A 26941-nucleotide genomic window follows, 5' to 3' on the forward strand; every position below is an offset into this window, starting at 1 on the left:
AAGGTCTCTCTCTGGGAAACCCAATATTCCTTCTCAACAGTGAAGGCAATAAGACCTTTACTCCAAATCCTAAAATGTACAAAGTGCTCCTCCTCATCCACTACCATCACCTCTACCACCATACCCAGGCCTACTCTATGCATCAGGGGAAGGGGCAGAAAAACACAAACTGGCTTAGGAACTGGGGGGTTCGGATCATTCTGCACTAAATATCTCTCTCGTTCTCAATTTCCAGAAGATTAAAGTACCAGGAATTTAAAAGCCTAACCAGGAGAATGGAGACTGACCAAGAGTAGCTCTACAATCTTCCTAATACCTGTCCACAAACTCCCAAAAATAACCTAAGACACGGGGATTATAAGTTAACAGTCTAACCATGAGTCTTGTTCCTTTTATCCCGTTTTAAACTTAAGAGTAAATCTGGCTCTTATTCTTCCTTGGTAGTATGAAGAACTTCTCAATGAAGGCTAAACCATCTGAAGACTGGTTCTGAAGTGGAAACAATGGACTCAATGAAATTAATTTTTTAAATCCATATTAAATAGAGATTTTTGAAAACCACTGGCTTTTGAACTCAAACATTTTTCTCAATAAACTTAGCTTAATTCAGGTTTTTTTGTTTTACTTCACCCAATATTCTGATGACTATATTCCTTGTTCTCTAAGCATTACATTACCTAGTAGTCAGCTCTTCAGCAAGTATGAGCTGCTCACTTGTAGATAAGCAGTTTCCAGTATAGGAAAGGTGGGTGACATGTGCACAAAGCCTGTGGCAGCCTCAGGCTCCCTGAGGACCCCCCCCCCCCCCCGCCCACCTTGATTCTGTGCTTTGATTTGACTTGTCACTGAGAACAGGCAAAGGTATGACATGTCTGTAGCTCCCGATTCTTAATAATACCTCTTTGGCCAAGGTCCATGTTAAGAGCTGTGTATAGTAATTAGCTGTGGTTTTTCCAACAAAAAATGAAATGCTCCTCTGGCTACCCACAAACAGTCCAGGAAAACACCTATCATAATGTGAGGCAGCTGGAAGGACAAAAGAGTGCTTAATGCCTTCAACTGCTGCAGGGAAACTTTAGAGGAGAGGGTATGTTAATTTTAAAATTCTGGACAATTTTCTTTCATTTTATAGAAATCTGGATCACCAAAATCACATTAGTTAACTGTCCTCCCCCACCAAAGTTCTTCTATCTTTTAGGGAAATAAGTAATGGGAAATATTTAATAATGGTTACATTAATATCTAATAGTTAAATGATCACTGCTGTGACATTAGTTTTAGATCAACAAATTAAAGAACAGAATAATACTTTAGCCTATTTCATAGGATCTGGAGTAAAATTACTGTAAAAACCAACTCCTGAGTATTTTATCACTGCTTCTGAGATTACTAATCTTATCTCTAATGTGATGTCAAGTGGTGATGAGAACAGCAGAAACTGCCTGCCTACAGGTAAGCACAATATTATCTAGACACGCATGTGCCAGAAGAACAGAGGCCTGGAGGGGAATAGAAAGGCAGGTTCCAGGATCCTATTAAGTAAGAATCTCTTTCCACTCCAGTGATAGCAATGAGAACAGAAGGCTCAAGAAGTACCCTGAAGATCACGCGTTTAGCTTTAACAAATAAAACACCATTTCAAAGAAAAAGTCTAAATTCAAATGTTCTGCCACATGAGAATTGGGGTTTCTTGCAAAGGCAGTGGCCATCAAACAGTCCACAGGGACCAAATACAACTCACTTGTACTTCTCATTAATGTTGGAAATCCTCCAGGCGTTGTTCATATCAAAACCCATCCGCTCCACTTCATTTTTAAACCTTGACGTTACATGCTCCCCTGGGGACCAGAGACAGATAGGAGAAAGGAAGAAATGAATGTGATTTTGCAAAACAGGTGGAATGAAAGCATTGCTACCCTGCTTAGTTATTTTTAAAAAGGTACTATATAAATAACATACTTAGTAAAAAAAAAGTTCCTGCCAAATTAAGACTATAAAAAGAAACGAAATTAACTTTGATCAAGAATTAATATTATCTCTTCAGACTTTCTAGGTGGCGCAGTGGTAAAGAATCCGCCTGCCAATGCAGGGGACATGGGTTCGAGCCCTGCTCTGGGAATATTCCACATGCCATGGAGCAACTAAGCCCGTGTGCCACAACTATTGAGCCTGTGCTCTAGAGCCCGTGAGCCACAACTACTGAGCCCATGTGTCGCAACTACTGAAGCCCACGCGCCTAGGGCCCGTGCTCCACAACGAGAGAAGCCACTGCAGTGAGGAGCCTGCACACCACAACGAAGAGTAGCCCCCACTCGCAGCAACTAGAGAAAGCCCGTGTGCAGCAACGAAGACCCAATGCAGCCAATAAATAAAATAAATAAATGAATAATTTATTTTTAAAAAAGAATATTATCTCTTCAATTAAAAATAAATTTAAAAACAAAAAAAGAATTAATATTATCTCATCTAATCACTACTCTCAAATTTGAGAGTAGTTTCACTGGGCTCATTTTACAGAGGACAAAATTGAGACTGAGGTGATTACTATGGCAGGTATGTCTGATCCCTAAACCCATGTTCTTATCACTCTACTGGCTACTTTCCTATTTCCACATTCAGACTGATGGTATACATAAGAAATAAAATCAGTTAAGTTCATCAAGAATAGCAGTATAGATCTATAACTCCTCATTAGAAACCCTTCCAGCCAGATTTCAGAACTTGAGTTTCCTGGATTTTAAGGTATGCATATATAATAATATTAGGTTAATGATCTCAACAGCATTAACCAAACATTAACATCTTTACAGTGAAATGTATGGATAATTCACACGAAATGGAATAAATAAAGCAACAAATAGCTAGCTCAGATCAGGTCAAACCACCAGAAATACCACACTACTAACTACAGTGCCGAGCACTTGTAAGAACATTCACCCCAAACAAGTATAACCCACCTACATTCGCCCTAATGAATTTGGCCTCTTCTTCTTTAAGACCGTGAGCAACAAAGGCAGAAATGAACTGAACATAAAAGTCATTAAAACCTGAAATAACTTCCTTTCTTGAAAACACAGTCCTAGAGCAATAATTTTATAAAACAAACAAACATCAACAACAAAACAAACCATTAAGCAATACCTCTAATGTACAGTGTTACAGGCTGTATAATAAATACTGGTGGGGGGCTGGGAGAAACTACAATAACAAAAGCACAAAACACCAGTAACCAAAGTTTTGCTCTCCCTGGGATAAGAGTTTCAGAAGAGGAAACAGCAATTACTTAAATGAAGGACAAGTCTATAATACTATATCCCATTTAAACTGCTTTTTTTGAGCTTAAAACTAGGTATTGTATGTTCCCTGAAGGAGAGCTATAAAAAGATGAGGTTCAGAGATGCAGGAAGAAATAATCAACTGAATCGATCCCATTTTGGAAAAATTTTTAAAGCAACATAATCTTCCAAACAGGAAAAAGCTATCTGAATTGGTGTACCATCTGTCTACAAACTGCAAGGAATGGTGACCATCAATAATTCTAGACAGGGAGTCTTTCACTTATAATCCCAATATAAAAGCTGTAAAACTATGGCAACTTCCAAGACCATTAATTAATGACAATTTTTCCCAACCTGGGATTCAGCTCCAAGTCTTTGCAAAAGGTAAAGATATTTTAATTAATGGTCATTTACATTAGTGCCTCTATCTTAAACATATAGATACTCTAAATAGGATCCTAAAATTTTTAAATAATCACTGGCAAAAGAACAATGACGTCCTCCTCCTCTTCCCCCTCCTCCTGACAGGCAGTTTTCTACATAGAACCACTGCCCAAGGAAGGGCTTAGAATTACCATTCCCAGCATGAAATTCTGAGCTACACACAAAGAAATACAAACTGAGTAGTGAGCACAGAAAATCTGTTAGTTCAAGTTCCTTGAGAACAAAGAATGAGTTTTAATTATCTTTGTATCCTCTAAAGCAGTGACTTCAACTTCAACTTTCAAACCAACCACCACAACCCACAATAAATGTTTTCCATCACAATTCAATACAACATATTTTTTAAAAAGTTTCACAAAACAATACCCATCCTTACTATGTGTATGGTAACACTGATATTTTCTATCCTAAATGTTTCATTTCATATTTCATTTCTTAAAACTTTGATTTCATGACCTTCTGGTGGATCACAACCCACAGTCTGAAAACCACTGCTTGAAAAAAATTTAGCAGACGACCTTACATACATGAGTAATTCAACTGGCTTTTGCTAAACTGTGTTAGAAGTTCACTTGTGTTTATTCCGCCAGGAAAGTGCATGCCAAGCACATATATTGCTGGATTTCCCTTAACTCCCCTCTCAGAATCCTCATGTCTCCACTGATTCAAAATTAAATGTGCTGTAATACCCCCAATTTATTCGTTTGGCTTTATATTTCCATTTCGACTCTTCCTGTGTGCCTTCCCCTTCCCTAAATGAGGATCTGTGCCTTTTTAACATTTTATGTGTCTTATACTACAAACAGTCCAGCAATTCTTATTTTAATGGGAATAAAAACTTTTTTAAAGCAGTAAATCCCTCAATCATAGCCACAGAGTCAACCAGCAGTCTAAAAAAACTTTCCCCCCAAATGTCTAGCTCCCCAGGTAATTTTGAGTATTCAAGCCTACAATTATACACAACTTAAAGGCCTGGGATAGAAGGGCCAGGCCCTTACCCAGGTTCTGAGGAGGAACAGTATGAAAGTCAGAGAAGGTGAAAACTAGGCCCCCCAGATTTTCAAAGATGGAGGGAAGAATTCTTCTTTTCTATGAACAAAGGTCCTAGTACAGTTGTCTAGATGTACACTTATTGGACTGCATTCAAACTCAGAAAACAGCCTCTGCTGACAGGGCTTTCACTTTATACTAAACAGGCAGCTGCAAAACAGTATATGACCCAGAGTCATGCTGTACATGGTTAATTAAAATATGCTTAATGGGCATTTCATAGAAGAGAGGTCAGAGACACGGGTCTGGTGCTACTAAACTAGCACCTCAATTGCCCAGTCATCTCTCAGGACTCCAGATTAATGCTAAAGTATAGAACAATCACCAAGAAGGCGGCTAAAATGAGAAGGACATTGAGCATACAGGAGAGAAGCTTTAAGCTTTAGTCCATTCTTAGTTTAAAATGGGGCTAAGAGCAGAGTCAAGTGGTTTACAATGAACTCCAATAGCAATGTGGAAACTTTCTCCAAAGCAGTTTAAGAGCTATGGCCACAGTATGGCTGGCTTATCTATGACAGGTTCAACAGTCAGAAACTAAGATTTATATGAATACAAGGCAATGATGTAGTTTTCCCATTTCCCTCCTCCCTGACACATTCTACTCTTAACAGGTTAGCCAGAGAAGAATCCATAAAAAGTTGTATTAACTTCTGAAAGGCTAAACTAACTTTCACCCTTCAGAGTCTATGCTTGTGATCTCATGTGTTAGGGCAGATTATAGAACGCCATGACTTTGCAATATGCTGTCTCACCTAAAGATGACATAAAAGAATGTGGCTGTCTGGTCTGCTCATAATTGGTGAGTAATGCTGTAGCTACTACCATCACTCAACGATATCAGGTGGAGACAGAAGAACCAGGTTGACCGCCTTTAAAAATGCCACCACAGTATTTTTTAAGAGCAAGTTTTCCTCTGTACTCCACAGTGAAAATATATAAAAGGAAAAAGCCATACATATATACACACACTCCAACCAAGTCATGGAAGTACAATAAGACTGCATGTGGGTTGTAGCAGGTTGACTTCAGTGTGGAATGTATATATTGAAAAGAAAATACAACCTTTACTCAAAGAGTAAGTTCCAATCAGTTACAATGGATCATCTTGTATATTCATAATTTCCAAAATGTTTTCACAAGCATGGCACATATGAGGCACTCAAACATTTACTAAATTGAACTCTCCAACATTAACAGATTTGATCTTCAGAATATCCAGATCAGCTTCAGCAGGAAGAAGAAAAATGTCCCACTTTGAAGAACAAAGGAAACTAAAGTAGAGAGAGGATAAATGGTTTGCCCAGTATTATTTTTAAAATTAAACATAGTGCAGGTTTGAATTCAGGTTTTCTAGTTCCTAAATCAGTATTTTACCCCTCAAATGCCTCCATTCATCACAAACCCATGAAAAGACAGGAAACTGTGGGTGTCCTCGTGGCCAATGAATACCAAATATCTTCAAGAAGGGAAAAGCCTGGGGACCAAAATCATCTCAGCTTAGGACAAAGCCATCCATAATTAATAGACAGGAGTTAAGTTCTGACCTGACACATATTAGGAATACTCTAATAAGAGCTGACTCAAATCCTAAAGAAACTAAATTATCAAGGGAAAAAAGAATCATCTAAAGATGAATTTTTAGTCTGTGGTTGTGAGAGAAATAGGTTGGAGTTAAAAGCTTTAAAGTTCTTATACAACATAATACAGCAAGATACATTCAATAACTTCATTATCCTAGGAGATGGCAGAGATTAAAAATCTAATAAATAAGATGTAATGGCTAAAAATTTAGCAAATATACATGTAAGATTTGGCATTTCGTTGCATGTAAACATTATTTTTTTAAAAACTCAAAAAAACTTGAAAAGAGCCATAAATAAAAAAATAAAAATACAATGGCATCTCATATAAAGAAGGAAAAAGACACAATGGATAAGGGAGTGAAGTGAGAGACAGCTTAGGCACATTCTCATCACCTTCCAAGGCTGGTGTGAGTGACTCCTGTGAATGACGCTGGGTTCCACTGGCTGACCAGGCTTGTGGAAAGCCTGGAGTCCTGAGGCTTTCCCTGAGGCTCCACAAGGGCAGGTGCCTCTGTTTTTCATCTCTGTATCCACAGCACCCTATACAGTCAGCTCCAATAGCTGGGAACTGGCTTCAAGTCCTGGCTCTGTCACTGCCTAGCAGTGCGACTTGGCAACAGGCTTCACCTCTGAGTCCCCATTCCTTTGGCTCCCAACACAGAAACACCAGCCTATCCTGCCTGTTTGACAAGGTCATGAGGGTCAAACAAAAGTACATATTAAAACATCTTTAAAAACATGTTTAAGTTTGCTATAATTTAATTAAGTATATGAACCAAAAGCTTTAACCAGCAAATGAGCCAGGAAACAAAGGGATACAAGTGTAGCTAGATTAGCCTCCAATGGAAATAACCCAGGGCAGAACTGTTAACATTGAAGGTTCAGGATTGAAAATTGAGGTTTAAAGTAAAAAGTCTTTAGACTAAACTTTACTGGAAGGAAGCGCACAATGTTTCACTGCTTAGGAATTCAAGCTGTTGCTTCCAAGCTGGACACATTAAAGATTCAGTGCTGGACCAGCAAAGTTCTATTTATTATGGCAACATACAATTTATAGAAAACTACACACAGAGAAACAACATGAACAACATGAACTTGGTCAAAGCCATTTTTTGAGGGAGAAAGACAGTGTATATGACCAAGATTTCATGAGGAATCAGGAAGCCTGTGTTCCACTATAGGTTCAACTTCTTTATTTGTCCTGAGAAAAGTCACCGGCCTCTCTGGACCTCTATTTCATCATCTATGTGATGAAAAGGGTGACAAGAGGTAATCTATGATCTGAAAATTCAAAGAGCAAAAGGACATTTTATAACCCATTATTCTGTGGCCTAACCTCACACCACTGTTCATGCTACTTGCTCTAAAGTTTTCCCCATTTCATTATCAATGAACTCTTATTCAACCTTCAAAGCCTACTCAAAAGCCACTTCTAACATGAAGGCTTTGCAAACACATACACAACACTCGTGGCTCCCTTCCACTAGGCTTCCGTAACACACGTACACTAGGCATTTTTAGCCAGGCTCCGTAAATTATGATGCCAAGTCTAGGGTTCTCTCCTTCCCCCTGAAAGGCAGGAAACATCTTCTCTTGAGCTCAGAAAATGATGGGCACATGCTAGGTGCTCTGTGAAAAGCACACTGATTAAATACATGAATGTTTAGGAGTCCCATTCGATGTTAAGGGTATCTCAAGCAGTAATTCAAGAAAGCCACCATCTGCACATTTTAGAAAGGCCTACCTGGCCTGCACAGGTCTCCATGTTGCTCTTTTTCACTGGCGTAGACCTCCATGCACCAAGCGTGGTATGCAAATGAGAAGAGATCTTCTATTTTAGCAGGGGGTCGGATTGCATTGTTCAGTCTCTTAAGCCACTCTTGACACTGCTCAAAGGTTGAGAACTGACACCTTTGTAAAACCAAATAAGTATAAATGTAATCAGAAGACAGCTGACATTGAAACCTAAGGGAAGCCACAATTTTAAGAGTGCCTACTCACAGTAAAATAACTACAGTCAAAAAAGCATTAGAGGTGGTCTAATGTTTATGATTTATAATAAAAAAAAAAATGTCCAACAAATTTTAGCCAATGATGCAAAATGTTAAGAAGAAGAAGAAAGCTGGACATGTGGAAAACTTATTTTTTTAGACTAATAAAATCTCTTCCTGTGATTGATTAATGACAGTTATTAAAGTAAAATGGCAGTCAGTCATTCTCTTCCAGGAATAGAGTTTTATTCTACTTCTTCCACCAAAGCTTTATGGTGGTCATGGTCAAGAAATATGTTTAAAGAAGTTCTTTTTGTTTTGTTATGACACATTACAGCAACTCAAAAATAGTTCACAGTACTACTTTTAGCCAATTAGGAAATAATCTCAAAATTTATTTAGCAATTAGAATAAATCGGCAACTTTAGATCGAAAATAAGATATATTACACTGAAACTTTCAGTTTTGACCATGTAGAGAACAAAATGATTCTATTATCAAGTACAATTTTCAGTATATATAACCAGGAGGTTAAAATAATTAGTGTAAAAAATACTTTATCTTTTTAAGTGCAGTATTTAAAACTGAGTAATTAATAAGCAAGCATTTTAAACTGTGAGTTACAACCAGCAAGCCAAATCTCAATGGCTAAAAAGCAACCTAAATATTTACCTTAAAACCAAGGAGGAATCAACTCTACCCAATAAAAATAAAATAAAAAAACTAAAGAGGTCGCTTAAACCTCTCCCTTGTCCCAATCAGCGTGGCTCATCAATATACCCACACACTGTTTACTGGCACTCCAGAACAGGTCAAAGAAAGACAGCAAAAACTTGGGGGATTAAAAAACTGGTAGAGCTACTAAATTTAAAATGCAATGCAGGCATCACTTTTCAACCATTATAGTAAAGATTAGATCAGAAAAAGCCAACACTGGAGAAACGTGATGAGAAGCAGGACATCTGTAGTGTCTTAAAGTGCCTCCCAGACTGCTGATGAGTTGCAAGGGAGAAAATACAGAAATCACACAGAAAGCAGCTGACTCCTTGACAAGAGCGACCAAAACTAACATCACCAGTAAGGGAGAGATGGACACTGTTTGCTTCCAACTATAATACAATCTCCCAAAAAAGATACACACCTCATACACACAATATACCACCTGAGAATGTACAACCTCAATTTAACCACAAGGAAACACCAGAAACAAAATAAGAAACTTTCTATTATGATAAAAGATTTTTCTTCAAAATGTTAATGTCATAAAAGAAAGGTGGTGGAAAATGTTCCAGACTAAAGAAAGCTATAGAATCATGGCAACTAAATGTAATATATGACTTTGACTGGATCCTGTTCTGAACAAGGTAGGGGATATAAAGGGCATTATTATTAGGTCAACTGACATAAACGGAACATGGATAGTAGACTGGATAAAAGTATCATGAGTGTAAAATTGTGAAGCTGACAATGATACTGTGGTTCATAAAAAAATATTCCTATTCTTAAGAAAGCACACTAAAGTATTTCAGGGCAAAGAGCCATGATTATGTAACTTTCTTTCAAATCTTTCAGAACAAGAATTTCACATACAAGCGCACATGTGCACACACACACACCCCACGTGGACACACACACCTCCCTGCAAACGATAAAGCAAATGGGATAAAATGTTAACAATACTAGTGCTCTTCACTATTTTTATGTTTGCGCCTGTTTTGTAAATTTAAAATTATGTCCAAATAAAAAATATCTTTCTAATAGCAAAGTAGCCTAAAGATAAAATATTTCAGGGACTAACTACTGAGAAAATACTCCTAACTAGGCTGACCCTCAAAAGCTGTTTTTCTGTTATCAAGTCATGGATCCATCCCTTAAAAAGTATTTTCCACACTGAACAACAGCATAAACACATCACATACCTGATAACTTTGCAGTCTTTGCAAGTCAAATGAAGCTGAAATATATCTCGGCATTCAACACTTTCTATAAGCTGTAATGGAACCTGCAATTAAAAAAAGATGAAGTTCCCTTAGTCAAAAAGGCATTGACCTTGCAGTTCTCCTCAATGAGTCCAACAAGAGTGATTATAAAGCCTTACAGAAGAAAGAAGCACAGAACTGCATATTCATCTGAATCTATAGCACTAAAGTGATTTACTGGATGATTTAGGGTTTCCCTTTCTCAATCTCTAATCATACCCTCAAGTCACGTAATAGCACAAAGACAACAAATGAAGAGGAGGCACCACGTCTGAAAGAACAGGCAAATACGTCCTCTCTCCAGCAACAAACTTACAAGCTCATCTCTCAAAGTGCTGATTTGTGATGACACAGAAGTTAAAGGGAACCAGAATAGTTATCCTGTCTTGTTGACAGAAAAAAGCTGCAGATCAAGATGCTAGTGGGACTATCACCTGTCACTTGCCCCAAATGACAAAGTGGGCTTGTGCCTTTGTGTCAGCAAAGGAACATCTTGAAAAAGACTGGAGGTCTGAACTGCCTACAGGTTGCATAGAAAAGACAAGACAGTAGACAGAGCTGCTGGTCAGGTTCTCTGCTCAGCAGAATAGGTATCAAGGAGGAGGGAGCAGGTCTCGCAGGGGCCTAATGAGCTACATCTAATTTGCTTCAAAAGACAAGCTAAGGAGCCCTGTTTGCCAAGTGGGGCTCAAGGTATGAGTAAGCTGGGATGGTTCTCTCCCTGCCAGTCTGGTCAGCAGACTACTAAACAGGGTAAGTACGACAGTGGAGAAGAAGGATCAAAGAAGGCAAGCAGATCAGAGGGAAACCATCTGAACAGGGTGACAAATCCTCAAGTTGTCATTAGGATCCTCCCTCTGTCCCTCAACTTATCCTGACTCAATCCCTGGCTTCAAAAAGCAATTTCCAAAACTTCTAAAGAGCCTGGCAAAAATAATAGTAGATAATCTCACTCTTTAGAAAAGGGTCTTTTTACACTGTATCAAGCCCAACCAAAATGTGGCTCTGGGAGTTGTAAGGAGCATTCCAACAATTCGTGTTTTGCATGCGAAGGAGGCAGAGTCTTCCAGCACAGACAGGAACAAGAGAGTGCTGCTTGCACAGGGTGGCCCTCCTGTTAGCTGAGCCAGTTTCAGAAACAGGCTTCCGGCAAACCCTGCCCCACCATGCAGTTGCCAGAGTCAGCTGAGAACTCTCAGAACAAGGATGTGGAGATCAAAAAGAAGCCCAATGCTGGACATTCTAGACAAACAAACAGAAACTGGGGCAGGGATAAGAAAAGAGAAGAAAGCAAAATAATATTATTCAGGTAATGGCTGGGAGTTCTACCTCAGGACTAGAGCCTTCTTGATTAATCTACAAAATTCCCTTACACTTATAAGGGCACCAGGAGTAAAAGAAAGACTAAGAATTCTTGTCTGTGTGCTGAGGGGAAAAAAAAAAAAAAGGAGCTTTGGCCCTCTGTTTTTGTTTAAGTCCTTAAAGGCAAGGTGCTGTGAGAAACTGGAGCTGACGCAGCTAAAAATTCTCTCAAGACCTGTGCATCTAAGAAGGAAAAAAAAACCAATGTATCAGTAGGGCTAAATTGTGAAGAAGTAATAGGAGATTAATAGATCAGGAGAGGACACTGATTTGTTCTCAGGCCAGTCCTCTGGGTATTCTGTAACAGACTCGTGTTAGGTTTCTTTGTTTTTAAACCTATGCACACACCCCCCTCCCCATGGGCGGCAGGGGGGGGCCGCTGCCAGACTGGCAATTAAGAGGCCTGAGTTCTAATCTCAATTATCTAAAATTTTACCAACCAAAATTCTGCCTGCTTCCTGATTTCCTTGGACAATCTTGCAACCTTCCTATATGTCACTGGCCTTTGCTTTCTGAACCTTGGATGGTCACAACTTAAGAAGTCCCAGGCACAGGGAATGGGAAGAGCCTGGGGTGGAGTGAGTGAGCTTTACAAATCCACGTGCTGTCTCAGCAGTCACCTGCATCCCAGGTCCCCTTTGGTCACCTTTCCTTATAGCTAGAAAACTTGAAAACCAACTAATGCTATTAGCAGTGGCTGGAGGGAGTGGACCAGCCTGTGCTATTTTGCTGCAAAGAACAAGTAAGTTTTACATCACTGCTACTGATCTAGAGCCCAAGAGCCTATGTCCAGACTCCCAAAATACAGGTATGCAACACCTCAGAGCGTGCAAAGCATTTGCTACCTAAATTCTTTCAATATACAATTTTTCATATATTTTAACATTGCAAATTTAAGGAAGAAGGATAAAAATACTAGTTGCTAGTATACAGCAAGTTACCAGAAACAACCATGTGTACTCATGTCATAGATACAGAAAATAGCAGATTTTAATAATCATGCAGATTGTCACATGCAAGGAAGTTTAATATACAGCAAGAAAAAGCACATAAAAGAGAAATACCTGATTTTGTATCAAATGAACATCTCTTTTTTCTTCCCCTTTCAACTCAATGTTACTGCTCAATGCACGCCCCACCACCCCACCCTGCCCTGTCCCAATCGCCTCCTCTTCTAAAAAGGCAGAGCTAGCCTTCTTTTCCTCTTCATACATTCAACCAAAACATAATAAGCTTTTCTACTTTTTTAAAGGCAAGCCCACTGATTTCAGTTTCTCAACTTTCATCACTAGACATACCCAATATTCAACTTCATAAGCAAAGAATTACAGATGCAAGAGCCAGACCACTGTATAGCCCAGGAAAGTTAAGCCACTACACTAAAGCTAGTGGCAAAGTCAGGACCAGAATCCATGGCTGTCCTCTAGCTCAGGGTCCTTCCATTATATATGGTGCTCCTTTCTTTCTTCCTCCAAGAATGCCATTCCCTTCTGTGTGAGCTCTACTTTAGTTTTTCTTTCACAATTAAGTAGCCTCTTCACCAAGGATCTTCACAAGGAAAACAGAATGTAAACCAAGATTCCTTAGAGACAATTGTAAGAAATCTAAAGCCATATTGAAATCCTCTGTGACCCACTGATTCAATGTTTTGTAGTAACTCATTTTCTTTTTGCTCCTTTTTCCTCTGCCTTCCACCTGCCAGGCAATTCTATCTCCCATTACAGTGTTTTCCTCTTATAAAACCCACCAAACTCATGCTCAAAATACATCAAACACACTCAGTGCTGTTAATCAATTCCTCAAAAGGTCAAAAGTTACATCATGTACACCAAAACTCATAAGAGCATCAATCCAAAAAAGCAGAAGAGCAGCAGCTTAAAAACTTAACAGACATGCACAAGTATAAAAGATTCACAGTACTGTCTCATTCCAGAGGGAATTTTATATCATCATACTATATTTACCGTAATTCATTCTGGGTGGGTGTGTGTTTGTGTGAGAAATATTTGCAAGCACCAGAATTTAAAAGTGGAATAATGTATACCTTTTAAAAACAAATGCTTTTATAGCCTGAATGGGAAGTACTAATTCTGCATACACGTGTGAGATAAAAATGGCAGTAACAGAGTGAAAATAACGTAATGAGTCTTAACCTATAATCTGTAACACACTGTGGAATATCTGGGCTCTAACTCTCATGATTTAAAAACCAGTCAGAAGAAGACGACTGTCACAGGTTAAAGACCCAAACTCTTTTTTGTTCACCTCTGGTATTTACAAGATACTCTTCCAGCGCTGGTTTCAGAAGCCTCTTCTGATTTATGAATGCTAAAGCCAAAGTGCATTGTTAACCATAACCTCCTTCTGATGCTTGAGGAATAAAGATATTTGATGTACAACAGTTAGGCAATGGAAAAAATGTGGGAAAATGCTAAGGAAGGTGTTTCCAAGTATACTTTCAGCTTGTTCCTAAAAAGCATTAACAGACCAGTCTGGAAACGGAAGCTTTAACGTCCTTTTAAATACTAATGTTGACTTTACAAATTATTTCTGGTTAAAATTCAGTTTACATTTTTCGAAGGTCACAATTCCATCCGCTTATTTTTAAACTGTGAGGCCTCATCCCCATGCCATAAACTGTCCTCACGTAGGAAACTACTAGAACTTTGTCTAATACGAGGGAAGGGACTCATGCAGAGAGGACACACTTTGCTGATTTGCCAGGTGAGCATCTTACACTCAAAACCAGTTTGTTCCAAGCACAAGTGCAACAACCGCCTAGAATTCTCATGCTACTTACTGGGATTTCACAAGCAGCAGATTGAGAGGCGGTCTATTGAATTACACAACAAGAATTGTTTTAAAATTTCATGAACTCCACTTGAACACTTACCGCTTATAAATTAGCTGAGCAAAGAAATATACCTGTACATATGTAAAAATATAGTTTGGGAAAAGCACAGAGTGGAAGCAATTCATACCTTAAGTGCTACAAATGAACTGTACTACAGAGGTTCTTTACCCTAGAAATTGGAAACTTGATATCCAGTGAATATGTGTGCATGAAAGCAACGATGTATCTCAATGTGCTGTGAAATTAAAAGAGAATATATGATATGGGGTAGCTATTGATGGTAAGTCATTTTCTAAAGTGCTAAATGTGTTGATTTAAAAGCATACAAAATAATGCAAACTGGAGCATGCCACAATATATACTGGCACATTTGGGTTTTGATGGTTGATTAATGTTTGATTTACATATAATAACCTTTGCGAAGGGGGTCTCTTAATCTCACATATTTTACTGAAATATTCATCTGCTGAGGGAGGACCTAGTGTAGGAGGAGCCATTGTTTCCTGGTGTAACCACAAGTTTCAGGAACCTTACAACTAACCGTGATGTGATTAACTTATTTGTATGAAGAACTCTTAGTCTCTCCGAACCTGAAATATTTAAAGTCACTACAATGCCAAAATACTTTTGCACAACCATTTTTCTGTGCAAAGCTATTATCTTGGGCTTTTTAAAAAGTGACATGCAGGCTCTATACCTCAGAGGGTTATAATACTAAATGGAAAACACTTTTAGGTGAAAAAATGGGTCAAAATAAGAACAGGGTTAAGTTATCTTAAGCACTGTATCTCAATCACAATGGGGGACCAACAATCCCAGTAAACAACCTACTCATACTCCTACTGTTAGAGACAAAGATGACACAGGCTTATTTACACAGAAGAATGTTTTAAAATGAGCTTTAAACCCAAAAGGGGTTTTAAAATGGTCTAAAATCTATTTCAAACCCCTATTAACTTCAATTCACTTAATATTTACTGAATACCATGGCACCAGTAAACACACTGGATTCTGACGGTACAAAGATGAATAGACAAAAAATTACAATGTATCTGGTAAATGTTGTAAAAGTGTGTTCAAGATACAGAAAAAGCCAGAAGAAAGGGTAATAAACTGTCAGGGAGGGAACTGAGATTGAGAAAAGCTTCACATAAGAATTTATCACCAGTACTGGGTTTTGACAGATGAAGAGAAGTTCCCTGGGTAGGAGAAGAGAGAACTCTGAGGTGTAAAGTACGTCTGAGAAGTCCAAGGAGGGTGGTTTTACCAATACAAAGGGAAGAAGGGGGAAAAGACTGAGACAGAAAAGCTGTCAGGGACCAAGGATCACACCATGCTAAGTAATGTCATCTTAGAAGTAGTAAAGAAACACTGAAGGGCTTTAGGCTGGTGAATGACATGATCAAATTGATGCTTTTTCTCCCACAGACCCTATTCCGAAACAGATCTAAAAATAGTCTCTGAAATACTTGGCCATAAACCAAAAAGCTGAGAGACAGAGGACTGTATGGAAAAATGCAATATGAAGTTATATTACCTCCATATGCAATTTAATTACAATTTCATCAATTCTAGGCATTTAGACACAAAATTAAACTGGGCAATTCTACTAATTATTACTGTCATTATTTCCCCAGTAGCTGGTAGGGAATGTCTGGTTGCTGGGATGTTACAGGAGATTCCATTCTGTCCCCTCCTATTATGGCCATCCAATTCCAAATGGACCCTACTGAATACAGTGCTATATGGTAAGAAAGCACAACGTGTTTCTTTCCTTGATGAATCCAGTGTGTATTTTTAGCTGACAAACAGAAAACTAACATAATAGCTATAATCATAGCCCAAATCGAGAAGCCAGAAGGAATTCAGGCCACAATGATTCCTGGATGTAAATGCTTAACTACAAAGAATAATAATAAATACTAAAATAATAAATGCCAACCACAAAGAAAATGTCAGCCATCTGAGTCCTGACAAGGGAAAAATATGGTGAAAGAATTGAGTAACTTTTGATGGCCGGGTAAAATAAACTTTTTCTAAGAATCCCAAAATGAACCCCAAAGCACACAATCTGAATGAAAGTATAGTCCTGAGCTTTTATAAGATGTCATAATATACTTCTTTGTGCTAGAACCAAAGCGGAAAAAGCCACAACACTGTCCAGTGAGGAAGGAAGAAGGCATTCATTTGGTTGAAATACATGAACTTTCACATTTCTGTGGTGAAAGGCATGTTTACTGAAAATTATTAATGACGGCAAGCTGGAAGAACCAGTTCACTGAGAATACCCTCATAACTGAGAAGGGTAAATGCACTTGAAAATTGAGAGCGTTCCTTCTATTCAGCAATATATAGTCCATTATGCAAATAAACATTATACTTAACACCTATACATATACCACTAAGGAGCCATTAGAGTAACTTCATCCTGTAATGGAGGTCTGCACTGAGCTCAAAGTACATCTCGTCATTTGACATTATGGTCCAGGAAATTCTCTCAACTGAGGCAGTCAGTAACTACTAAAAATTGAGGAATAAAAGCCTACACAGCCTTTGCACCCTGACAAAGCTTAATGATACAGCATTACCTACTGCAAATCATGCAGTATCACTAGACAATGGACACCTTAGCTGACAACTACATGTATCATTTTAAATCCAGCATAAGAGTTGCTTGCTAACCTAATGTCCCTGAGTGCTTAAATTAAGTGAGAGAAAAGCAGAGCACACAATGTTTTTGCACCAAACCCCATACAACACTCCTCCCTTTGAGAACAAGTTTTTTTATTGAATACTTCCTTTCTGCATCTACTTCAGTGGAAGAACAGTTGATGATCACTTACATTAACGAGCGACTCCTTGAACTTGATGTGAAGTCTGTAATTAGAAAGGGCAATGACAGCATCCTCAGCACGGCCCACATACTCTGTGCTTTCTCCATGAAGTTCAAGGAAAGGAACCTTAAAAACGAAAGAAACCCTTCAGAGTTATGAAGCCGTAAAGCAAAGTGTTCAGAGGTCAGGTGAATGGATGATAAACACTGTCACTCAAAACAGTACATAAATGGGTAAGGGACCTAAAGAGGATGCATTTATACCCATGAGATTCAAGATTAAAAAATCCAGTTATTCATATTCTAGACTACAGAGGAATGACATAGAGACAATCATCTCTGTGCTGGACATTTTCTTCTCAGGAAAAAAGAAAAGTCTTTCTAAAAGAAGAGATGTTTTCCAGCTTACATTTCTATCATGTGTATATGGTTTAGGAAAAAATAATATGTATTTTTTTTTTCTTTTTCTAATATGTATTTTCCTATATATAGTATTGGGTTGGCCAAAAGGTTCATTCAGTTTTTTCCTTAAGATGGCTCTAGTAGCACTTAGTTGTCTTGAACTTCATTCGAAACAATTTTGATAGACTGTAATGTGACAGCTGTTATATCAGCGTGCATTTTAAAAAAAGACATCAGGGCTTGCCTGGTGGAGCGGTGGTTGAGAATCCGCCGGCCAAATGCAGGGGACACGGGTTCGAGCCCTGGTCTGGGAAGATCCCACATGCCACGGAACAACTAAGCCTGTGTGCCAAAACTGCTGAGCCTGCACTCTAGAGCCCATGCTTCACAACAGGAGAGGCCACCACAATGAGAGGGCTGTGCACTGCAATGAAGAGTATCCCCCGCTCTCCGCAACTACAGAAAGCCCTCGCACAGCAATAAAGACCCAACAGAGCCAATAAATAAAATAAATAATTAATTTTTAAAAAAATACATAAAAATGGTGAAATTTTGAGTAGCCATTTTAATATTTAAGAAATATTTTTAAAACTAATATTTTTAATTAATATTTAATATTTCTTTTTTTTAAGAAAAAAGCAACATTTTCAGCCTATTATGCTTTATTATTTCAAGAAAGGTAAAAACACAACTGAAACACAAAAAAAGATTTGTGCAGTGTGTGGAGAAGGTTTTGTGACTGATCAAATATGTCAAAAGTGGTTTGCAGGGACTTCCTAGGTGGCGCAGTGGTTAAGAATCCACCTGCCAATGCAGGGTACACGGGTTCCATCCCTGCCCCAGGAAGATACCACATGTCATGGAGCAACTAAGCCCGTGCGCCACAACTATTGAGTCTGTGCTCTAGAGCCTGTGAACCACAACTACTGGGCCTGTGTGTCACAACTACTGAAGCCTGCAGGCCTAGAGCCCGTGCTCCACAACAAGAGAAGCCACCAAAATGAAGAGCCCATGTACCACAATGAAGTGTAGCCCTCCCCTCCACAACTAGAGCAAGCCCGTGTGCAGCAACGAAGGCCCAATGCAGCCAATAAATAAATAAATAAAATTTTTAAAAAAAAGTGGCTTGAGAAGTTTCATACTGGAGATTTCTCACTGGACGATGCTCCATGGTCAGGTAGACCAGTTGAAGTTGATAGTGATCAAATCGAGACATTAACTGAAATCAAGTTCATACCACACGGGAGATAGCGGACACACTCAAAACATCCAAATCTAGCACTGAAAATCATTTGCACCAGCTTGGTTATGTGAATCGCTTTGATGTTTGCGTTCCACATAAATTAAGCAGAAAAAACCTCCTTGACCATATTTCTGCATGCCATTCTCTACTAAAACATAATGAAAATGCTGTTTTTTTTAAAAATTAAGATAAGCAATGAAAAATGGATATTTACAATAATGTGGAACAGAAGAGATCACCGGGCAAGCAAAATGAACCATCACCAACCACACCAAAGGCCGGTCTTCATCCAAAGAAGGGGATGTTGTGTATATGGTAGGACTGGAAGGGAGTCCTCTATTATGAGCTCCTTCCGGAAAACCAAACTATTAATTCCAACAAGTACTGCTCCCAATTAGACCAACTGAAAGCAGCACTTGACGAAAAGCATGCAGAATTAGTCAACAGAAAATGCATACTCTTTCATCAGGATAGTGCAAGACTGCACATTTCTTTGATGACCAGGCAAAAACTGCCACAGCTTGGCAGGGAAGCTCTGATTCATCCGACGTATTCACCAGACATTCACCTTCGGATTTCCATTTATGCAGGTCTTTACAAAATTCTCTTAATGGAAAAAATTTCAATTCCCTGCAAGACTGTTTAAGGCACCTGGAATAGTTCTTTGCTCAAAAAGATAAAAAGTTTTGGGAAGATGGAATTATGAAGTTGCCTGAAAAATGGCAGAAGGTAGTGGAACAAAAGGGTGAATACATTGCTCAATAAAGTTGTGGGTGAACATGAAAAATGTGTCTTTTATTTTTACTTAAAAACCGAAGGCACTTTTTGGCAAACCCAATACATTACTTTAATCCATTAGCTCTGCTTCACTGTTACTATGATGCTTAATACTTATTTCACAATCAAAAGTGGTCTAAAATTACCTGAAGATTCTCATCCTCCCGGATCAGCTGCTTCCTGGGAAAGATTTGATTGGCCTGGATGCACTCAAGGCTGTGTCGAGTCTCTTCATCCTGGAAAAAACCAAATGTTTAAGTAATTTCAAAGCTCCAACTCATCCATATTGATTTTTCTGCAATGTCTAGTAGCATAATCACAATGAGAGTCCAGTGACCAAGGTAAACTGGCAGAAAAGCTCAAGGAAAAAACATTCACCCCCAAAAGTGTTTCATCTAATACATTAGGCACCTCTAGACAAAGAACACACCAATTTATTTTTTAAAAAAAGTTACGAACATTTCTATTAAGCACTAATAAGTTGTTAGTATATTACTTTTAAGAGAAACCAAGATATAATGGCTTTTTTCTCTTAAGTTATAACCTTTAATTCTTATTTTTGTAAGATACATTCTGAATTATTTAACAATGAAATGATGTGACTGATGTCTGGAATCTGCTTCAAAATAACTGGAGGGGGAAGGGTAACAAGGGAAGTGAATGGGGCATAAATGAAACAGAACTGCCCACGAGGGATAATTCGTGAAACTTCTAAGTGAGAGTTCACTATACCACTGTGTCTACTTTGGTTATATGTGAATTTTCCATAATAGAAAGTTTTTTTCTTTTTACTGTACACTTAAGAACTGAATTCTCAAACTGAAAACAAGTGTGAACCACTACCCCAGCTTAATCTGCTTTACATTACAAATTAGATTTATTTCTATTAAGGCAATTTCAAAGAAGCAGTAATAAATTGTAACTTAAATGGCACCTGGATGAACTAATTATAATTTATATTAAAAATTAGTCTTTTACATTATGAATTTTTACAGTATAGGAAGACCGTGGGGGGCGGGGCGGAACAATCTATTGGCAAGTCTGACTATAAATTATGATGGAATCTGTTTACATAGCAAATTTTATATGAGCAAAACCTGACAGCACTAAGAATTATAACCACTAGTTAGTGGACATTTCCACACATGCTACTTATCACAATTCCAACAATTCTTTAATCTCAAAGAAAAAAATCCTACCTATAAACAAACAATACTTAAGGTTTTACCAACAGCAATCTTTCTTTTTTCCCCCTTTCTTAAGACACCAGATATGCTTGAAAGTAAGAATCTGAGGAGTTAATGCCTGCCACAGCTGGGTTCATCAGGATACTTTCTGACTGCTGTTAAATATTTTATTTTATTTTTTTGTGCCATTGCTTTTTTTTTTTAATTTATTTATTATTTTTTTGGGGGGTACACCAAGTTCAATCATCTGTTTTTATACACATATCCCCATATTCCCTCCCTCCCTCAACTCCCTCCCCCACCCTCCCTCGAGTCCCCCCCACCCTCCTCCTCCCAGTCCTCTAAGGCATCTTCCATCCTCGAGTTGAACACCCTTTGTTATATAACAACTTCCCACTGACTATCTATTTTACAGTTGGTAGTACATACAAGTCCGAGCCACTCTCCCACTTCGCCCCAGCCCCCCCCACCCCCCGCCCCCTCCCAAACCTCGAGCTCTCCAGTCCATTCTCCGCATCCGCGTCCCCACTCTTGTCACTGAGTTCATCAGTACCATCTTTAGATTCCATATATGTGAGTTAGCATACGGTATTTGTCTTTCTCTTTCTGACTTACTTCACTCTGTATGACAGACTCTAGGTCTAGCCACCTCATTACATATAGCTCCATCTCATCCCTTTTTATAGCTGAGTAATATTCCATTGTATATATATGCCACATCTTCTTTATCTATTCATTTGTTGATGGGCATTTCGGTTGCTTTCATGTCCTGGCTATTGTAAATAGTGCTGCAATAAACATTATGGTACATGTTTCTTTTGGGATTATGGTTTTCTTTGGGTATATGCCCAGGAGTGGGATGACTGGATCATATGGTAGTTCTATGTGTAGTTTTTTAAGGAACCTCCAAATTGTTTTCCATAGGGGCTGTACCAACTTACAATCCCACCAACAGTGCACACCCTCTCCACACCCTCTCCAACATTTGTTGTTTCCAGATTTTGTGATGATGGCCGTTCTGATCAGTGTGAGGTGATACCTCACTGTGGCTTTGACTTGCATTTCTCTGATGATGAGTGATGTTGAGCATCTTTTCATGTGTTTGTTGGCCATCTGTATGTCTTCTTTGGAGAAATGTCTATTTAGGTCTTCCGCCCATTTGTGGATTGGGTTATTTGCTTTTTTGGTATTAAGCTGCATGAGCTGCTTGTATATTTTGGAGGTTAATCCTTTGCCCGTTGTTTCACAGGCCACTATTTTTTCCCATTCTGAGGGTTGTCTTCTAGTCTTGTTTATGGTTTCTTTTGCTGTGCAAAAGCTTTCAAGTTTCATGAGGTCCCATTTGTTTATTCTTGATTTTATTTCCATGATTCTAGGAGGTGGGTCAAAAAGGATCTTGCTTTGATGGATGTCATAGAGTGTTCTGCCTATGTTTTCCTCTAGGAGTTTTATAGTGTCTGGCCTTACATGTAGGTCTTTAATCCATTTGGAGTTTATTTTTGTGTATGGTGTTAAGGAGTGTTCTAATTTCATTCTTTTACATGTAGCTGTCCAGTTTTCCCAGCACCACTTATTGAAGAGGCTGTCTTTTTTCCATTGTATATTCATGCCTCCTTTGTCAAAGATAAGGTGCCCGTATGTGTTTGGGCTTACTTCTGAGTTCTCTATTCTATTCCATTGATCTTCCTTTCTATTTTTGTGCCAGTACCATACTGTCTTGATCACTATGGCCTTGTAGTATAGTTTGAAGTCAGGAAGCCTGATTCCACCAACTCCATTTTTCCTTCTCAAGATTGCTTTGGCTATTCGGGGTCTTTTGCGTTTCCATACAAATCATAAGATTTCTTGCTCTAGTTCTGTGAAAAATGCCATTGGTGATTTGATCGGGATTGCATTGAATCTGTAAATTGCTTTACCAATAGCAATCTTAATCATAAAACCCTAATACTCTAATAGCGTGGTTCTCAAAATGTGATCTGCAGATTCTGAGACCCTCTCAGGGCCTCTATGAGGTCAAAACCACAGTCACAATAATACTAAGACATTATTTGCCTTTTTTCACTGTATTGACATTTGTACAAACAGCACAAAGAGACCTGGTGGGTAAAACTGCTGGCACCTTAGTACAATCAGGGCAGTGGCACTCTGAATGTTTCTGATAAAGCAGGGAAAAATGATAAATTTTATTAAATTTTGACCCTTAAGTCTTTTTTTTTTAAGAGAGGAAATACACATGAAACCCGTTTGCTGCCCACTGAAGTACTATGGTTGTCCCAAGGTAAAGTACTTGTGCAACTGTTTCAGTTACAAGCTGAACTAGGGACTTTTTTCATTAAGTACCATTTCCAATTGAAAACAAATGACCAAAACTATGGTAATGCAGACTACAGTATTTGGCAGATCTTTTCTCCAAACAACATCAGTTGCCAATAATAAAGCTTTTATGAGAAAATTAGAATTTTTGGAAAGCCTATCATCTGCCCACCATGAACTTTACAGCTTCCGGTACCATCAGTAAATACTTTTCTGATGTCATCAGTGGTGATTCTACCAACTGTGATTTTTAAGTGAAATTTTATCTCAAAATATGTCTACATTTGGAAGATCTGCATTACTCACTATTTTCTCATTACTCATTATCTTCAAAATGACCTATTCATGATGTTACAAAATCATGCATGGATAAAAGATTCATTTAAAGTGCAAGACAAAAAATTAAAAAATAAATAAATAAAGTGCAAGACAGATGGTTTTAACGTACTATAAAAAGTTCACTGATATGGCTTCAGATCCCACACTGCAACTAACCTTCAAAGAACTGATACTTGTGAAGTTTTGATGTAGTATAACAGAAGAATATTCACAACTACCTGGAAAATATTAAAATACTTTTCCTTTTTCTAACCACCTGTGTGAGGCTAGATTTACATTTATTTCAAAAAACATACTGTAAAAAATTGGATGCAGAAGTAGGTATGAGAATCCAGCTATCATCTATTAAGTCAAACATTAAAAAGATTATAAAAATGTAAAACAATGCCACTCTTTTACATTAATTATTGTTGGATGAAGGAAAAGTTACTTTTCATAAAAAGTGTTAACATTTAATTGGTTATTGTTATTTTTAAATGAATTTATGAACATTTTAACGATTTCTCAGCTTTAACTTCTAATATAGTAAATATAGACAGACACACCACACCCTACATAAACAAAAGCTCTTCGGGGGTCCTCAATAGTCAAGAATGTAAAAGTCTCAGTTCAAAGACTTTGAGAATTGCTGCTCTACTATAATCTACTACTAAATACATTCGTCCTTCAGTATCTGAGAGGGACTGGTTCCAGGACACACACCCTTCCCATGGATACTCAAGTCCCTTATATAAACAGGTATATGGTATTTGCATATCACCTATGTACATCTTTCAGTATACTTTAAATCTTCTCTAGATTATTTATAAAACCTAATATAAAGTAAAGGCTATGTAAATGGTTGCTACTGCACAGCACATTCAGGTGTTGCTCTTTGGAACCTTCTAGAATTCCCCCCCATTAATCTATGGATGTGGTACTACTGACTGTACCAATTAAAGCTGTTTCATCTGAAGTCGGGCTTTCTATAAAACCAGCCTCCTAGTAACGAAAGGAAGAGCCATACAGAGACTTGAATAACACTCACTCACCCAGCTATCACCCATAAAACCAGTGTCTTTGCTACTCTAGCTGATTGGGCCCATTCCAACCCCTCTAAGGGGTCGTTTTATCTGAGGCACGGCTTTTTAAAGGTCTTTTTAAAAGTTTGATATTTAAAATGTATAAAGAAATTAGTGGTTTCAAATTCTAAAAATAAACTGAAACGACTTTATAAATGGTTCATGAAATGCTACCAAAAAAATATAAAACTTGTCATTACACTTAGCAGTCCTAGGGCAGGGACACTGCTAAGTATTCACCATGACTATCAAGAAATCATAGCTGATAATCAAATAATTTCAAATGCAAAAGTATAAAAATATATTCAGTTATTTATAGCAATAAATAAATAATAGTTTAATGAAGTTGGTGTATTTTAGTAAGGTTGATATGATGCGACTTGGAGCCTCCAAAAATATAATTACCTAGGGTGTACAAAGAATGGCTCCACTCCTACAAACACCAAAATAACTTGTTAGATGAAGAGTTTTGTGTCAATCTGTTCCATTTTATTCCTTTCCACTCATTTCCTCTGGGGTCAATGATTGGGTGAAGGAATGAGGGACACAGTCATATTTGAAAGGAACCCTTTTTTTCTATAAATGGTGGCTTTTTTTTTTTTCTTTTTAACCCATTCTACTTCCATTCTTAAAAGCTAGTTCTTGAATTAAAGAACACTGAATACTTACACTCAGAACTAAAAAGAAAAGATAGGAGAAGCTTTGAATTTAGGAAGATTTTCTCATAAACCAATAGGGGATAGACAGGAAAAGCTGAAATATGGGAGACAGGGCTTTTTAAAATTACTACATAAAAGTACACTGTAAACATGCCTTCTCAACATCACATTAACTTTTTAAACTCATCTAAGTATATAAGGCCTAAAGGAAACACTCCCATTCACCACTGCAGCAAAAAGAGTAAAATACCTAGGAATAAACCTGCTAAGGAGGCAAAAGACCTGTATGCAGAAAACTATCAGAAAACTATAAGACACTGATGAAAGAAATCAAAGACGACAGAAACAGACGGAGGGACATACCATATTCTTGGACTGGAAGAATCAACATTGTGAAAATGACTATCCTATCCAAAGCAATTTACAGATTCAACGCAACCCCTATCAAATTACCAACAGCATTTTTCACAGAACTAGAACAAGAAATTTTACGATTTGTATAGAAATGCAAAAGACCCCAAACAGCCAAAGCAACCTTGAGAAGGAAAGAGTTGGTGGGATCAGGCTTCCTGACTTCAAACTATACTACAAGGCTACAGTGATCAAGACAGTATGGTAGTGGCACAAAAACAGAAATATAGATCAATGGAACACAACAGAGAGCCCAGAGATAAACCCACGCACATATGGGCAGCTTATCTTTGATAAAGGAGGCAAGAATATACAATGGAAAAAAGACAGCCTCTTTAATAAGTGGTGCTGGGAAAACTGGACAGCTACATGTAAAAGAATGAAATTAGAGCAATCCTTAACACCATACACAAAAATAAACTCCAAATGGATTAAAGACCTAAATGTAAAGCCAGACACTATAAAACTCCTAGAGGAAAACATAGGCAGAACACTGTTATGACATAAACCAAAGCAAGATTCTTTTTGACCCACCTCCTAGAATCATGGAAATAAAATCAAAAATAAACAAATGGGACCTCATGAAACTTAAAAGCTTTTGCACAGCAAAAGAAACCATAAACAAGACTAGAAGACAACCCTCAGAATGGGAGAAAATATTTGCCAACGAAGCAAAGGACAAAGGATTCACCTCCAAAATATACAAGCAGCTCATGCAGCTTAATACCAAAAAAGCAAATAACCCAATCCACAAATGGGCGGAAGACCTAAACAGACATTTCTCCAAAGAAGACACGCAGATAGCTAACAAACACATGCAAAGATGCTCAACATCACTAATCATTAGAGAAATGCAAGTCAAAGCCACAATGAGGTATCACCTCACACTAGTCAGAATGGCCATCATCACAAAATCTAGAAATAATAAATGCTGGAGAGGGTGTGGAGAAAAGGGAACCCTCCTGCACTGTTGGTGGGAATGTATGTTGGTACAGCCACTATGGAAAACAGTTTGGAGGTTCCTTAAAAACCTAAAAATGGAACTTACATATGACCAGCAATCCCACTACTGGGCATATATCCAGACAAAACCATAATCCAAAAAGAAACAGGTACCCCAATGTTCACTGCAGCACTATTTACAATAGCCAGGACATGGAAGCAATCTAAATGCC

At 38.0% G+C, this 26941-nt stretch overlaps 1 protein-coding gene across 9 annotated transcripts in view; it reads right to left on the minus strand.

Moving 5' to 3' along the window:
• Positions 1 to 26941, minus strand: part of MTMR3 (myotubularin related protein 3) — a 134407-nt gene that overhangs the window by 24411 nt on the left and 83055 nt on the right. For 5 of the 9 annotated variants that reach the window (XM_057744065.1, XM_057744073.1, XM_057744072.1 and 2 more), the window contains exons 4-8: positions 19943 to 20032; positions 17385 to 17501; positions 10266 to 10348; positions 8100 to 8266; positions 1742 to 1838 (exon numbers count right to left, since the gene is read on the minus strand). In XM_057744065.1, coding sequence (XP_057600048.1) covers positions 1742 to 1838; positions 8100 to 8266; positions 10266 to 10348; positions 17385 to 17501; positions 19943 to 20032 — 554 coding nt within the window. Of the gene's footprint in view, positions 1 to 1741; positions 1839 to 8099; positions 8267 to 10265; positions 10349 to 14487; positions 14521 to 17384; positions 17502 to 19942; positions 20033 to 26941 lie in introns of those variants that run through there. The other 4 variants (XM_057744070.1, XM_057744069.1, XM_057744066.1 and 1 more) reach the window with 3 other exon arrangements.

The sequence above is a fragment of the Hippopotamus amphibius genome, chromosome 8 (genome assembly GCF_030028045.1).
Source record: "Hippopotamus amphibius kiboko isolate mHipAmp2 chromosome 8, mHipAmp2.hap2, whole genome shotgun sequence".
Classification (NCBI taxonomy): domain Eukaryota; kingdom Metazoa; phylum Chordata; class Mammalia; order Artiodactyla; family Hippopotamidae; genus Hippopotamus; species Hippopotamus amphibius.